The sequence below is a fragment of the Euleptes europaea genome, chromosome 11 (genome assembly GCF_029931775.1).
Source record: "Euleptes europaea isolate rEulEur1 chromosome 11, rEulEur1.hap1, whole genome shotgun sequence".
NCBI classification, from domain to species: domain Eukaryota; kingdom Metazoa; phylum Chordata; class Lepidosauria; order Squamata; family Sphaerodactylidae; genus Euleptes; species Euleptes europaea.
In genome coordinates this window covers 55,006,076-55,023,685 of record NC_079322.1, presented here as the reverse complement: position 1 = coordinate 55,023,685, position 17,610 = coordinate 55,006,076, and the positions used below count along the sequence as shown (strand labels likewise).

The following is a 17,610-nucleotide window of genomic DNA, read 5'->3' as shown; positions in this document are numbered from 1 at the left end:
GCCTTGGATTTGCCGCTCTCTAGATGCACATTAAGAATTGCCTGCTCCCATTCATTCCAATGGGTGGATGGGGGGGAACCCATAACTCAGGATTAATTGCCTTTTAGTCAAACCCCCGGGCCGGGGTAATGGTACGGCCCAACTGCCGAGGCAACCAGACCCCCAGGCCGTGGTAATGGTACGACCCAACTGCCGAGGCAACCACCAGACCAGACCCCCGGGCCGGGGTAATGGTACAGCTCAACTCAAATGTGTTTTTAAAGGCTGTAATGGGCAGATGGATGAGGGGACCCCTTCCGGGCCCCATAACTCGGGACCCCCGCCCCAATCGTCACCAAACTTGGGGGTTCTTGCAAGAAGGGTCACCTCAAGCTACACTGAAAGTTTGGGGCCTCTACCACCAAAAATGCCCCCCCCAGAATTGCAGAAAGGTGTGAATGTGTTTTTAATGCCTTTATTCCTGTGGGCAATTTGGGGGGGGGACCCCTTCCGGGCCCCATATCTCAGGACCCCCCCTGACCCAATCTTCACAAGAAGGGTCACCTCAAGCTACGCTGAAATTTTGGGACCTCTACCTCCAAACAAGCCCCCCCAGAGCCGCGGAAAGGCGCGAATGTGTTTTTAATGCCTTTATGGTTATGCTGCTGATTCGGAGCCCCTGAATTTGCTGAATTTATTCGGCGATTGCCCCGAACTTGCCGAATTCGGCTCGTTTTCCAGCCTTTTTTGAATTTGGTTCCATCAGAACTAGAAACCGCCGAATCGGGGAAAGTTCGGCTGTTTTTTGGTTAAAGGACGAACGAACCGAATCGACAGCCCTAGTGGAAATGCTCCGTCCTTGCCACACACAAAAAAAGTTTTAAAAAATCTGTGACTATTGACTCTTACTTCTCGGCAGTTCATTAGTTCAGCTTTCAAACTTTCATATTGACTATTTATTATGAGCTGTGTAAGTATGCATTGATTAATACAGAAGTATTTGTTCCAAAGGCCCCAGAATTTTAGCACAGTCATGACAGATGATGAAGCAGAACGCATGATAGCTCTTCCCACTGACATCAATAGCAACGTTCCCATTGATTATAATCGATCAGAATAGTACACAATAATACTTGACATACTTAGCAACTGGAAACTTAGCGTTTTTAACACGTTGGCAGCACTCTGAGAAAAACATACACTAATGTCTACCTCAAGGCTAATTCTAATGATCAAAAAAGTTGTTTGTGGTAGCAGATGTCTACCTGAAGTACATAGTTGGCACACAGGGACATATGGAAGGAGACAGTACTTCAGGTATGTGGGTCCCAGGTCGTGAAGTGTTTTGAAAGTCATCACCAGCACCTTGAATTGAACAGGCTGGCAGCCAATGCAGCTGTTTCAAAATGGGCAACATATGTTCTGACAGTAGTTGGGCTGCTGCATTCCAGACCAGTTGTCATTTCCGGGTTGTCTTCAAGGGCAGCCCCACATAAAATGCATTGCAGCAATCCAACCATGAGGTTACAGAAGTGTGTATCGACATGGCCAGATTGGCTGAGTCTTGGTAATGAGAAAGTTGGCTAATCAGATGCAGCTGACAGAAGGAGCTCCTGGCTGCCATGCCGACGTGCTTTTCAAAGAGCAAAGCAGGGCCTGTGAAATTACAACAAGGGCATCTTCCTGCTTAATTCAAGGTGACTGCACATTTCAGACCCCAAATGCACCTCTGGGTTAAATACACATTGTTGGACTTCTGCATAAGCAACACAAAAATCCTGTTGGCAATTAGAATGAGGAGCTTCCACAGAAACTGCACTATAAATCACTGTTTTCCATTCCCTCTAGATAAAAGATGATTAGTGCTAATGTACACAGCTGCTACAAGAGCAATCAATAGGATGTTTTATCTCCCTGTTAGGTCATATGCTTATTATAATTAAGAGTGGTGTGGAGTAGACCTTTGCTTCTTCCTGTAGTCCCAGCAATTCATCAAAAAGATGGTGTGATGCCTTTATTTAGGTTCCCCCTTTAAAGTTTTCTTCCTGTGCCAGTCTACAGTGTATACCTATTGACAGTATTTAAACAATATTAATGGAAAGTGACTACATTTGCAGAAAAGGGATCCTATGTAGCTGCACTAGAGAGAGTAAGATATTGAAGTTAAAGATCTCTTTATTTCCACATCCTAGGCAAACGTATGTGTAAGTTAGACCTGGGATGCTACAAAAGTGTGTAGCGTTTAACGGTACCTCTCAACATAGGGTTCACAACCTCCAGGTACTGGCTGGAGATCTCTGGCTATTACAACTGATCTCCAAGCAACAGAGATCAGTTCACCAGGAGAAAATGGCCACTTTGGCAATTGGACTCTATGCCTTTGAAGTCCCTCCCCTCTCCAAACTCCACCCTCCTCAGGCTCCACCCCCAAAATCTCCAGGTATTTCCCAACCCAGAGCTGGCAACTCTATATAGACCAGGTATTAGGGATCCCGAAAGAGGCTATATATGAGGATGACACACATTTATTTAAAAAAACAGCCTTCCTATCCTGCATTTTGGACTATGGTAACCTAAGGGTCAATCTGTTGCTCTGCTGGAGATCTAACAGACTCTTGGGGGCAGGGTTAAAACATTATTAAACTTTGTTCCTACCAGAAAGTTGTGTGTGGTCTCTATTCCAAATACTTGTAAGCTAGACCCAGCTTACAACATGGTCACACTTTACATGCCTGCCACCTAGGCAAAGTATAGAACACCAGTGGCATCTCTTATCATACTTAGACTGTTCCAATCTGCAACCTGTGGTATATTCAGCAGACTCGAAGGGGTCCTGGTATGGTTAAATGAAGCATGCCTAAAGAGTTCCAGTCAGGCTTCTGCTGACTACAGTCCTTTTGTGATCATGCAACGTTCTTCAATTTCATTTGTTTTTGTATTCAGTGCTGCTGTTCTATTCACCCTAGCAAACTATTGGATGATTGCTCTGTTTGGCACATTTTTCTGGGACTGGTCTCTTGCTCCCAGATTAATTATTTTGTACTTCTCCATACTGAACTTCACTTGTTAGATGCATGCTATTTCCATGACAAAAAAAAAAAAAGCTCTTGCAACACACAGACACACACATTCAGGCACCCGTATACAGATATTCCCATCATTACCTCAGCATTGAGATTTAATATTGCCTGAAAATGTTATTGTTGTTATTGTTTCAAATCCATTTGAAAACCATTCATATCAGAGCGGTTTCCAAAACTGAAAGGCAAAATGCTATTTGCTTTAGTACAGAGCTCCTTCCGCAAATGGGACTTTCCCATTGATAAGTCATTTAGTCCATGGGATTCTGAAAATAAAAGTTAGGAACACTGTCTATCAGGAACTTGAGTCAATAAATATTTCTTGAAGTGACTGGCGGGGTGACAATAGCTATGATCCCATTCTGCATCCAGATCCATCAGCCAAGCAACTGATCTTCCTGGGGCCTGTGGGCAAGGACAGAAACAAACTCAGTTCACTAAATGTCAAACAGGACAATAAAAACTCAGTAACTGCTGCTAATATCACCTGGTAAATAACATCTCATTAAGTCTCTGGGCTTTTCCGCATTCTCATTTTCCTTGCTTCTAAGTTTCTTTGGGGTTTTTTCCACCTGTTCCGCACGTGTTTTGCTCCCTCTAGTGATTGGTTTGATATTACATTGCTTTATGTCCAGCATATCTCCCTGCTGCAGGTTTTTATGTCAGACATAAACCTGTTCAATATTGAATTGACCACTAAAGGGAGCAAAACACGTGTGGAACAGACCCCCCCCCCCCGGAAGAAACAGGAACTTACAAGCGAGAAAAATGAGAATGCAGAAAAGTCCTCTGTTACAGAAACAGGGCTTTTTTTTTTTTTTTCTGGCAGATGGCACCCCTAGAAGTGTGTGTGTGTGTTAAGTGCAGTCAAGTTACTTCCAACTCATGGCGACCCTACCCTTAGAGGTAGGTCAGGCTAAAAGCCCACTGAGATTTATTTTTTGCTATCAATTTTTTTATTACATTTTAATCCCACCCATCCACCCATGAGCTCAGGATAGCATGCATACGTAATTCTGTCCTTCCCATTGTATCCTCACAACAATCCTGTGAGGCAGGTTATGCTGAGGGAGGGAGGGCAGCTAGCCAAGGTCCGTGACTTCCATTGCAGAAAGGAGATCTATGCTCAGGTCCCCCACTACTATATCACACTGGCTTTCTCTGTCTTTCTACAAACACACACTCAAAATGTTAAATTTGTTTTTTTTTTTTAAAAAAAAACACACCTAAGCAGAGAAGTCGTTTGAAGCAATTCTAGATGGAAACCTCTGCCGCCACCTCCTCCTTTGCATGGTTTTAATTTAATTAGCCTTTGCTGCTCATTTTTAAAAGAACTAAGACAGATTCTACCCATCTGCTAGGAAGCATGATATAAGCAGATTCAGAGTAGCGTTTAATGCACCTTCTTATAAAATATTGATAAAGGCAATATAAAATGCCAGCTAATGGGCCCAAAACAAATTGAAAGGAAGTGAGAATGATAACTCACTAAATAGCTCTCCGCATGGAAATGGACAAATTACAATGATAATGGAAGTGCAGTACTGGCATCTGGTGTTAAATAAGCAGTACTGCTTTTGAAGCCAAACTTTTGTTCTTGTTGTTGTTGTTGACAGTATCGTAGCAGTGGCCAGTTCTCTACATTAGCTGCCAGTTTGCTTCTGAGTCCCTTCCAAGTGCCAATTATAACCTTAAAGCCCTTTATGGCCTCTAAAGGACCATTTTTTCCTGTATGTTCCTGGGTGCCAAGTATGGTCCTCAGACTGCCAACTTCAGGCTGTTCCCCCATTTAGGGTAGCCCAGTAGCCTGAGCCTGTGCTTTCTCTTCTGTTGTTCCTACTTGGTGGAATGGGGTCCTGAGGAGGTGAGAGAGTGCTACCTTTAGAAATGTTCAGGAGATGCCCATACTGCAAGGCTGTTTTATGTTTCATGGGTTATAAACTGCAGGCTTCTTTTTTTGGGGGGGAAGGGCGATTATCTGGGATTTATTTAGTTGGTTTCAAATAGTGGTGAGAGACCTTGAGCCAGTAGTAGGGTTGCCAGGTCCCCTCTTTGCCATTGGCAGGAGGTTTTCGGGGTGGAGCCTGAGGAGGGGAGGGTTTGGGGAGGGGAGGGACTTCAATGCCATAGAGACCAATTGCCAAAGCGGCCATTTTCTCCAGGTGAACTGATCTCTATTGGCTGGAGATTAGTTGTAAAAGCAGGTGATCTCCAGCTAGTACCTGGAGGTTTATATAGTAAACCAAAATTAGCGTGCTGTAGTTATCATATGCTTATGATAGCATAAAGAAGCAATTTTTGTTCTTTTGCAATTGTTTGCTGTTCTTTGGTTTAGTACCTGGAGGTTGGCAACCCTAGCCAGTAGGAAAGGCAGGATATAAATATTTTAGTAAACAAATAAGCCGTATTGCAGTTCTTTCAAAAAAGTTGTGACCTTGTGATATCCAGCTGTATCACATGTTCCCTTTAGAGTCCAGAGCAGTAGCAAATTTTTCACGTTGCCAGCTCTAGATTAGGAAATTTCTGGAGATTTGAAGAGGGCAGGGTTTAGGAGAGGGGAGAAACCTCAGTAGGGTATAATGCCATACAGTCCTCCCTCCAAAGCAGCTGTTTTTTCCAGGGAAACTGATCTCTTTGTCTGGAGAATTTTGCAAATATTTTTAAAAAGCCACCCTATTTTGCCCAGATAGTGATAGAAGAGAGGAAATTCCAGAAGATATATATAGTTATTGCAATTATAAGAAGAGTGAAATATACAGTGTACGTATTATTTTTAAAAAATAGAATCAAGTATCACCAGACCTAGGGCGGAAATACTGAATATATGAGAGTCATCTGGGATTTGAGCTATGTAACAGAAACGCACAAGAAGCTGTTTATTGGCCAAACATGTGTGTTGAATTTGAAAACTGGTAAAGTCAGGTACCAGGTGACAATCCTTGAGAAATGAAAAACCCAAACTAGCCAGTCACCATCCATCAGGATGATGTGTGAAATCTGCAAAAGTAATTAAGCATCATTATGAACCCAATCCTGTTCCGTTCAGACTGATAATGCAGTTGTCAAGAGGAACAAAATATCAACAAGAGATGAAACAGCTAAAGATGCAGCTGAGTTTGCATCAGAATGTTGGGGTTCCAAACTTCCAAACTGCTGGTCTTGTTTCCAAACAACCAGTGCTTTAGAAATTCTCCATTGTTTCCGTTTTTCCCAGCTTTCAGTTTTTTCCATTTCTTTGTGTTGTTTTCCTTCTCTAAGGGACCCAGCCAAAACATGCCTACTCAAAAGTAACTCCCCAAACAAAAGTTTTGTTCAGTGGGGCTTCCAGGAAAGCATTCTTATGATTGCACTGTAAATTACTGATGTGCTCTCATTGATTAAACTGTCAAAAAACCCCTGCAAGATATGATTATGTATGTACAGATACATCAAGAATTTTCTAAGGTGTAACAATGTACAAGCTCACACGTGTAAAACACTGCATTAAAAGCATCCTAATGCAAAAAAAGAGCAACTTTGATATAATTGCATGCATCTATTGCATGTGTGTTTAGTTGCATTAAGATGCTTTTAATAGTGTTTTACACGTGTAATCCTGTTAATTGCTAAAGCACCTCACACGATGAATATTGTGACCTTGTGATATCCAGCTGTATCACATGTGTTGATTCTAGGGTTGCCAACTCCAGTTTGGGAAATTCCTGGATATTTGGGGGTGGAGCCTGGGGAGGGCAGGATTTAGGGAGGGGAGGGACTAGTTATTTATGTATTTATCTTTTTACCAACATAACTACTATGGAAGTATAGGGGGCACAATTTTATATTCTTGCCTCATCTGCAAAATTAGTGAATTATGGCTCTGGTTCTATGGGATTTATTCACTCAGTATAAGATTACAGATTAAGATGCTTCTGAGGAGAAGTGATAAGGCTGCCAACCTCCAGGTGGCACTTGGAGATCACCTGCTAATACACTTGATCTCCAGACGATCAAGATCCGTTCACCTGGAGAAAATGGCTACTTTGGACTGTATAGCATTACACCCTGCTGAGGTCCCTCCGCTCCCCCAGGCTCCACCTGCAAAATCTCCAAACCAAGAGCTGGCAACCCTAGTTAGATACAGAGTAATGTTTCGGTCAAAAGAGGGAATAATATAATGATAGTACGAATCAAAGAACTGCACGAAAGGCGCGTGAAAGAAAACCGTTCTGGGCAACATCAGCAGAGAAGTGACGTTTAGGGCAGCATGCAACGACTGTGAGATGCCTTAAGAGTTGCACAAAGTTAAATTGTTCCACTACCGGGAAGTATCACTGTTTGTGTGTGCAGCCGCAAACATTACACCCAGTCTATTTCTTGTCTTATATTATTTAATTTTTTTTCTAAATAAATTTTTATTGTTTTTCATTTAATATAGTAACATGTAAATAAACAAATAATATTAAGGTTATTATGAAACAGTTAAAACATGTAACATTATTAATAATAACAAAAAGAAAAATTGGACTTCCCCCTCACTCTCTTCTATCTTAAAATAAATTGTGTATACCTTTGCTAACAATACTAATCCCCCCTTTTATATTATTTAATTTTTGCTTTCTACGTTGGATACTACGTGTTTACACCACCCACACAGACAATCCTAACCAAAACCGGAAAAGACGACTGTACGAAGTCCTTTTTTAAAAACACACCTCTTTGGCCCCGCCTCCCTAACTACTTCTATCGAACGGTGACGGAGTATAGTACCCAGCCCTTCTCCGGCCTCCCCCGATTGGTCCGCCTCCATGCTCGTCAAGCGCCGGCGGTCGCCCAATCAGAATCAGCCCAGCCCTATTGTCGATTGGTGCGTCGCCTCTTCCAGTCCCCCCCCGCTTTCACCGCCCCCTACGTTCTACCCAGGGTCCAGAGAGGCGGGTGGCAGGGACGCGAAGGGCGGCCTCCGATTAGACCAGAGGCTTGCCCGTCAGCGGGCGAGCCCAATCAGAAGCCGTTCGCTGTGTCCATCCTCCACCCGTCAGTACTACTACAGCGACTGAGGGAAGGGAGCGCTGAGCGAGCGGACCGCCGGGTCAGTATCGGGTAATGTAAATAAACGGTTGACGGGAGCCCCGGAGGCTCATTTGGCTGGAGGGAAAGGCGGAATTCCCCCCCCCAGGAGCGAGGGGAAAAGGGGGGCTGGGTGGGGAGGGTCTCCCCATTAAAAAAAAAATCGAACTAGCTGGATCAATAATGATTTTTTATAATTTTTTTATAATTATTGTGAGGCGATTTCTGACTTAACGGCCATTCCCCTCCCCCTCCCGGCGGCATAAATATATTACGATGTCTCTGAAGGGGGTGATGGAGGATGGCGCCGCTTTGCCCTCGGTGAGGGGACGCGGCTGGGCCTCCCTCCCGGCTGACGGTGCTCCGGCCCCCGCCGCTTCTCGTTCTCCCCCCCCCCCCCACTTCAGGCCTGGACGCCGCCTGGGACCCGCCGCCCGCCCCGCTTGCCGCCGGCCTTCGCCGCCCGCCCCCGCCCATGTTCCAGGAAGGCGGGCTGGCCGCCGACCCGTTGCCGTTGCCTCTCCGACTCCGCCGCCGACCGGCCCGAGAGCCGCCCCCGCCGCCGCTTTGGCCGCCGCCATGGCTGAGCTGGGACAGGAGGTCGTCCACTTGGTGTGGGGCAAGAAGCCCGGCGCCCACGGCCTGGCAGATACCATCTTCTGTCGCTGGGCACAAGGTATCTCCTCTCCTCCCCCCCCCTTCTCTTCTTCGCCCAGGGGGGAGGAGGTGGGGGGACGGGCGGGCATGATGGTGATATGGTAAACCAGAGGTTCGTGGGGGAAATAGAGACCCGAACCGTTATTTCAAGGAAACGGTTTATTCTGGCAGCTGCGACCCAGAGGCCCTAATGGGCAGAAATCTCTGAGTCCCGATTATACTGGGGAAGGGATATTTATCCAGATTCAAGTTATGACGATACATCAACAAGTTATGCATATCTGATTGTATTGCAGACAGAAAGGCGACTCAGTACAGTTTCCGTTTCATCCAGTTTCTCCTATCATTGTTTATCGTTCACTCTGACACTCCATGACTCTTAACCCACTTACTTAAAGCACACAGAGAGCAAGCCTGTATCTAGGTAGACGTTCCTTCCCCCAGCTTCCCTAGCAGTCTGGATGCCAATTATTACTAGATCTTTTGGGCCACTGTTACAATGGCTCTCTTTAAGCATTTGAAGGGCTGTCGCTTAGAGGAGGGCAGGGAGCTGCTCCTGTTGGCAGCAGAGGAGAGGACTCTCCTGAACCACCTTCTCTCCAAGCTCAACTGCCCTAAGTGTTTTAACCCCTCCTCATAGGGGACATGATTGCTTTCTTTAAGCGATTGAATGCTGTCACTCAGAGGAGGGCAGGGAGCTGTTCCTATTGACAGCAGAGGAGAGGACTCGCAATTATGGGTTTAAATTGAGGACGGAAAGGTAAAGGCTGGATATTGGGGGAGGGGGATTTACAATAAGAGTTAGACAGCGGAATCAGCTACCTAGTAAGATGGTGAGCTCCCCCTCGCGGGCAGTCTTTAAGCAGAGGCTGGATAAGCACTTGTCAGGGATGCGCTAGGCCTGTGATGGCGAACCTGTTTGCAAGCAGCGCGGCGCCATTCAAAGCCCACCCCTTCCCTGGACTGCCCAGCTGGGCGGCGGGCAGTCCAGGGAAGGGGCGGGCTTTGAACCGCGCTGCCTGCAAGCAGCACCGCGCAGTTCAAAGCCCCCGCCGCCCAGCTGGGCAGTCTAGGGAAGGGGCGGGCTTTGAACCGCGCCTCGCTGCTACACGCCCAGCTGGGTGGTGGGCGCGTGCCCGCAGAGAGAGGTCCGCGTGCCGGACTTGGCACGCGTGCCGTAGGTTCACCAACACGGCGCTAGGCTGATCCTGCATTAAGCAGGGGGTTGGACTAGATGGCCTGTATGGCCCCTTCCAACGCTATTATTCTATCTCATAGCCTTTGACCACACATCTGTTGTATCTCTTCCTTCCTCGGCTTCTCTCATCCTCCCCACCCCCAGGTTCTCAAGATGCTTTTAGTGCCATCCTTCCCTTGGGCCCACAACTTCTTAAAACGTTCCTTCATCTATATAGCATATGTGAAGGCTGCAGTAACAATGCTATGTATTTTATTTATTTGAAGGCTTGAAGCTAAGTGAAACCACTGGTCTGTCAAAGTCAGCATTGTCTGGTCTGACTGGCAGTTGCTCTCCAGGGTCTTGGGTAGAAAGCTTTCATGTCAATTAGTACCTAGAGATGATGAGGTTGAACCTGCATCCCAAGCAGATGCTCTGCCACTGAGACATGATCCTGCCCTATGACACTTTACCCCACCCTTCCAACAAGGCACTTAGGGTGGCATGCGTGATTCTTTTCTCTGTTTTACTGCCATGACAACCCTGGGAGGTAGATTAGTCTGAAAGGGAATGACAGGCCCAAAGGGCCCCAACAAGCTTCTGTGGCAGAGCTGGGATTCATATCTGGGTCTTCAAGATCCTAATTCAGCACTGTGACCACTACACGATGCCAGGTGAGCAAACACCAAATCTATAGTTGTTTGAACACATGAAGACATAAAGTTGCTGTACACAGAATCAGATTCAAATCAGTGTTGTTTGCTCTGGCTGGCAGTGGGTCTCTGGTAAATGTCTTTCACATAACCTACTAACTGACCCTTTTAAATGGCAATGCCAAGGATTTAATCAGGGACCTTCTGGATGCAAAGTAGATATTCTACAACTGTGCCACAGCTGATTCTGCCCTGTAGAAGCTTTTTACACAATGCAGCTAGAAAGCCCTTGGTTTGGTTTACAATAATCATGCCTTTTATTGTTGTGGGATAATTTCTATTCCTGTTTATAATGGTCCCTGGCTACTTTGCTCCTAGGAGAATAAGAGATTTACCTTCTCTGCCTCTCCCCACACTTCTGCACTGCTTGTTAAGATGAAATGCATCCTCCTCTTCACATTCCCCACACTTCTGCACTGCTTGTTAAGATGAAATGCATCCTCCTCTTCACATTCCCTCAGTGCTTGGGATCTCACTGTTTTCCTATTGAGAGAAGTGTATTCAGTTTATAAGGGGAACAAAATATAGTAGTGAAGGCATCATTCTAATAGATGATAAAATATGCTTCTCCCTCCCACCCCCAAATTGGGACAGCCTTTTACAGAAAACTCATCTTTGGTTTGCAAGAGTCACGCCCTCTTTTGTAACCAGTATTTGCCACCTTTAGAGCTCTGTTGTATCTGTGTCTTTCTGTTCTCTCTTCTGGTCACATGACCAACTGAGTCATTCCTACTAGTGATGTTTTGTTATTGTAAATACTGCTGCTTGTTTTGCTATAGTTGTTGCTATTTGTAATAAAACTATTCACAATTGTTTTCATGAATAAGGTCAGGGAACCCAAATTCCTTGATGAATATTCCAATCATAACTTGATCCTGTTGGGTTTTGACAATGCTTTGCTGCATGTTATGCTGTCTGCTTTGACAGGACTGGAAAAATCCCAGGTACCTAGTTACATAGGCACTTAAGAAATTGATGCATATTTTTCCCAGTTCTTACAAGCCAGTGTCACTAAACTTTGTCAAGCTTGGGATCTGTATATCATTTAGTGTGGTTTCAAATAGAAAGCATACTGTAAAAAGCAATATCATTTGTTGATGACTTGCTTATGAATAATAAATGTAGAAACTTTACAAGTGAAGATGGCTTTCCTGATCTAAAAGGTTATATGCTGTGTTCTGGGAAGAAGGAACTTAGGCTGGTGTCCTTAGAACTGATTTCCCAAAATATAAGATGAAAACAGCCAATTATTTACTTGATGCTGTGTAATTCAAATCCCTATCAATTGAGCGATGTCTTTGAGGGCAGGAAAGGTGAGTCCCCACGGGAAGGCGAAATTTTGTGTTGGTCCATGTGACAAATACTGTGGTTTCTCTTCAGTGTTTACTCCATTTAGGTCACCCCCTTAAGAGTTGTTTGTACCTACCCAGTGAATAGGAAGTACTACATGTCTGTATTTCTATATTTATTAATTTAAGCTGGAGAATAAGGTTAACATAGCCATCAGTGCAATCAGAATTGCATGCTCAATCATCAGTGACATCTGAACAAGTAACCTTTCCTTTACTTTCATTCAATAAAAGCTTAGATCTCTGATGCATAGATCTTGAGCACTGAAAAGTTATTATAAATAATTTATTACCCAATAGACAAAAGTAGTAAAAAAAACTTGCAGGGGTTTTTGCTAGGGTTGTTTTGGGGTCTTTATCAGCAAGTAGAGATGTAACCATCTCATAGAGATATGAATCAGAGCAGGCTGACAAACATGGTGAAATATAGTTGTACAAGTCCTGAATAGTGTTTAGAGTAACATTGACAGCCAAAAGGTTCTCGTGAACAGTCTTAAGCCAGGTAGACCTGTAACAATCCTCTTTTAAGTGTTCAAATAACCCTTGCTACTGGAGAATACTTTAATAAATAGCCTGAATGCTTGCAACCATGCCCTTGCCTCAAGGGAAGGTTGACCTAATTCAGGCGGAAGAGCCACCCTAGCTACTCAGCGAGGAATATCTAACAGAATAAGAGTCGATGGTCAATGTTTTTGTTAACCAAAGTAATCCTTATGGCTGCTCCATAAAGAACAATGGGCAAGTTTTAGATTGAAAACTTGGGCAGCATCAGGAACATAATTCCCACCTCCATTTTGGGGGGGAAATTAATATGCTGCAAGCACTAATACTTGTTTTATTTCGTATCAGCTACTGATGTTCCCATTTTAAAATTAGATTAAAATTTCCAACTATGTAAATTCCTTTACTTCTTGGATTTCATCACCATTTAGTGTCCATCAGTATACTGTAGGATTTCTTTATTTAGAGAAGGTGACTACTTAAATTTCTGGTAGTTTATTCGTAGGCCTTACTTAATACAGTATTCTGGAAAAGTTTTAAAAGATTTCTGAAGACCAGCTCTTATCTGAGATAATAGAACAATATTATCAGCATAGAGCAAAACTGGAATATTACAATTGGACAAACAAGATGGGTGACGACTGATTAAAATGAGTTGAAAGATCATTCATATATAGATTAAATAAAAATGGGGCCAAGAGGCATCCCTGGCTGACCCCATTATCAAGGTTGAATGATTCCATCAACTCACCACCATAACCACAGCAGACCTGTACTGTAAGGTCTGTATGAAGTTGTTGCATAAGCCACAGCAACCTTCAATCAATTGTAGTGTGCAGCAGCTTTTCCTAGAGTCTTTTTCTAAGAATAGTGTCAAAGGCCCTTTTTCAGTTCAATAAATCCTGTATAAAGAGACCCATTTGGGAAGTGAATGTATTTTTCTATCAGATGGTATAACACCAAACAGCGATCTAGAGCTAAGTTGCTCCTCCAATTCAAACCTATCAATTAAAGTTCCCAATAAATATGAAAAATATAATTTACCCAGACATGATAGTAGCCTGGTCAGTAACAGTTTGGGTCTGAATGTTGACCCTTCCTAAAAAATCAAAACTATTATTGCATGCCTCCAAGATTTTGGAATGACCCCAGACACAGTGAAAACACTGGAGCAAGGATCTCTGCCCACCAAGGTGGATTTGATTTAAATAATTCATTTGAGATAAGACGTAGGTCATATCCTTAGCCTCCCAAAGTGGAGGCTATGGAGCAAACCTTCAACTTAAGAGGGGGTTACCTCAGGCCAAGCTGGGAGAGGACTGACTGGTTCCACCATCTCAAGAGTAGACGATTCCCTTGATGTAGCAAAATTATCCTTAAAATATGACTCCCAAACTTCTGATTGAATACAAAAAGGAATGTTATCATGGGCTAGAATGCCCCTATTAATAATCATCCTGAATGTTGAATTATTGTTGGATTTTATAGCCTAGATTAGGTGTTCCCATTTCCTACTTCTTTCTTGTTATACTTTATTCGATCTATAGTATCCCTTGAGGGCCAAACATTCCATCAAAACAGATATAGCGCTGTTACTGTTAAGCTCCTTGTTTTCACTGCAGCTCTCTTTTGATAAATCTGCACTCTTTATCCAACCACATGCGTTTGATTCTTAAGGGCTGGAGGTCTTACAGGAGGAGCACTGTCAGATGTGGCTTTAATGTGCAGAAGGTTAAAAACAGATAATAGCTTTTGCAAAATAATAAGGGAACTCTTAGCTACATCTAACCTGAGTAATAATCTTTTCAAGGTTAATACTTCTGGGGACATCATAATGTCTTGGGCCAAGCATACAGTATTTTTATTCCAATGAATCTGACATGGGAAGTTTTGTTTTTGAGATATGCAAAATTGCCTTGTAACAGGGAGTTGAACGTATGGTTGCATTGCTATATAACACAACAGAGAAGAGATGACTACCTAAAAAGAATAGGACTCCTAAGAAACTAACCAGTGAGCTAAGATCAGGGGAAGCAATGTAATAGTTAATGACACTGGCTCCTTTAAAACCCAAAAAAGTATAATCCCTTCATCGGTCTGTTCTCTGATGACCATTCAAGATTATTAAATTTATTTTAATAACAAAAATGGCCAGCCTTCCACCATTGACATTTATTACTATGTCCTTCGATGATCAATGGAACCAACACAAACTGAATTCCCCCCCCCATTTTCCATCAAATCGTTGTGTGTTTGTAAAGTGCCGTCAAGTCGCAGCTGACTTATGGCGACCCCTTTTGGGGTTTTCATGGCAAGAGACTAACAGAGGTGGTTTGCCAGTGCCTTCCTCTGCACAGCAATCCTGGTATTCCTTGGTGGTCTCCCATCCAAATACTAACCAGGGCTGACCCTGCTTAGCTTCTGAGATCTGAGGAGATCAGGCTAGCCTGGGCCATCCAGGTCAGGGTGGCCCTATTCTTGCATAAAATTCACCTGCTAATAAGAATGAGCTGTTTGGAAAGCTACTTTTAATTTTATCAAACGTTTCACCCCACAAGAACCAATTTTGCTTCGTTTCTCATGGAATTGTGGGCAGCATGTGAACTGTAAATAAAATTACAGAGTGAGTCCCCAGTGTTACCTTGTTGTAGATGGGCAGTGCTGTCAAAATTAAACATGTTAACCCTCTCAAGGGTAATCCAACAGGCCTTTAGCTGCACTCTTTGAAAAAACTAAATAACCAGGAAAATATATCTCTTCCATCGTCCAGGATTCCTGGATGAATATAATGTGAAACACAGAAGAAATATCCTAGTGTCTTCACAAGTGTCCGTGGAAGGCCAACCTGCACATTCTGTTATCCTTTTGACATTTGGGGTTGACCTTTTTGTCTCTCCCTCAAACCACTGTGACACATATACCCACTGAAAGGGTAAAAAGTAGCTTATTGCCCTACCTTGCAGGAGGGAGAAAAAAGATCAGAAGGAGGTGGGTTAGCATGGTATCCTAAGTGTTCTAAATGAGAACCACATTACCTTCCACTTGCAACCAAAATACTTCTCAACACAGTCAGTAATTTGAATTACAGCTTGTGATTAACTTTGTGGGTGGTCGACAATTATGTGGGTGTTCCCCCCAAAAAAAATTGAAAAAAAATCTGGTGCTCAGAATAGTGTGTGACCAGAGCTAAGCTGTTTGTTTTGTCTTAAGTTTAGCAAACAATATTTGTAAAAAGTACCCCATGTTAACTAGCAACAAATACTTGATAAGGTTAAAAAACCAAATAAAATGTGGCTTCAAAGATTCCCCCATATTGTTTAAGAGCAAAACCCCATAAGCACAGAAAACTCCTGATACACTAATTCTAGCACACCCAAGGACTGTGCATAGTATGCTGTGGACGTGGTTGTTCACTAATGTATTTCAACATAATTTAACTCTTCCCCAGAGGTCACTGACCTCAGTTTCACTGTTCCTCTCTGTAGCATTACTTGTAATCTCCAATCTCATATGGAACTAACAGTATCTCTTCCACCATGTGAGAGAGAGCAGGTAAACAAGAACATTAGCTTTGAATTTGATTTGCCTTGCAGAGACAACCAAATGAATTCAGGCTTGGTTTTTATAAGCCTTATATGTATTTGTGATTTCATCCCCTCTTCTCTCAATTTACAAATCAACAAAATACACATCTACGTTCTTAAGTTCATGAAACAATTAATGGAAATGGAAAATGTTCTGTGCAAAATAAGGCACGGGAAAATTTTCCACACCTTATGGCTGATGGTATAGACATTCATATTCTCTTTTCTCCCACAATCCTTCCATGTGCACTTGTGGATGTGGTCAGCTGTCACTTCTGTGATTGTAAAGGCTTACAAAAGTCTTATTATGACTTGTGTGTATGTGTGGTGTAGCTTGCTCAACGTGTTCATCCACGTGAACATGTGCCTAAGGACAACCTGTGCTTTTCATATGAGATGAAATAGTATGTAAAATTGGAATAACGCAATTGTTACATATACGTACCATAGGGAGGCTTTTGGGGCAGAGCCTGAGGAGGGCGGGGTTTGGAGAGGGGAGAGACTTTAATGCCATAGAGTCCAATTGCCAAAGCGGCCATTTTCTCCAGGCGAACTGATCTCTATCGGCTGGAGATCACTTGTAATAGCAGGAGATCTCCAGCCGCCACCTGGAAGTTGGCAACCCTAACATACCACGTTCTCTTGAATACGCTGTTCTTGCCTTCCTCTTTTTGATTCAGTGGAAAGTTTTACTTGTCACTTCTTAACCTCACTCTTTGCTCCTTGTTCTTTCATTTTTGGTTTCAAATGCAGGTTTCTCTCTATTAAACCTACTTCAGTTGGAGCAAGAGCTCTTAAAATCTGTGTTTCCTTTTTCGTAATAAAACAGATAACTGAAATATATATCACTTGTTCTGGCCTTGTTTTAACATTTGTATCTTTTGCTGCCTCTTCCAGGTAGCTGCTTAACAGTTGTTGCCGTTCAGCTTGTTGCAACCTAGCATCAGCATTGTTGTGATACATCTTTAAGTTCTTACTCTAGGGAAATCTTTCCTCATGCTAGTAAAAAAAATACACGGAGCCATTCAGGAATATACATCAGTCTTTCTTAAGCTTTATAATTTAACATTAATCTGCCCTGAGCCTTTAGAATAGTGGCAGAGCTTGCCTGTAGTAATTTTGCAAAGATTATTTATATTTGATAAAAGCACTTCACATATAAGAGACTGAAATGGCATATGCAAAACCAGTGCAGCTGTGCCGTAGTTTGGTTTCATGGTCCTGCTTAGCCTCTGGAAAAGCTAAGCAAATGTGACACATTTGTACATTCTGCTCACTCTGGTCCTTCCCTTGTGTCAAAACAGTCCTCTGTTCTGAACTGCAAATGATCTATAAAATACAAAGACTTCACCACAAAAATGTAGGACAGAGCTGGTCACAGCTGGGAGGAATGCATCACAAGACAGCTAGGATATCAGTTTAGAGATATAATGTTACTTTTCCAGCCCCCCCCCCCTTGAGAATGTGCCTTTTGTTGCATACAAATACTTCATGTACACTTGTGCAATCATTAATTGATTG

At 43.2% G+C, this 17,610-nt stretch overlaps 1 protein-coding gene across 1 annotated transcript in view; it reads left to right on the top strand.

Moving 5' to 3' along the window:
- Positions 1 to 8,684: 8,684 nt before the first annotated feature.
- The window catches only part of MINDY3 (MINDY lysine 48 deubiquitinase 3), a 37,311-nt gene continuing 28,385 nt past the window's right edge, over positions 8,685 to 17,610 (top strand). Inside the window, exon 1 of the mRNA XM_056857433.1 lies at positions 8,685 to 8,784. Coding sequence (XP_056713411.1) covers positions 8,688 to 8,784 — 97 coding nt within the window. The 5' untranslated portion in view covers positions 8,685 to 8,687. The remainder of the gene's footprint in view (positions 8,785 to 17,610) is intronic.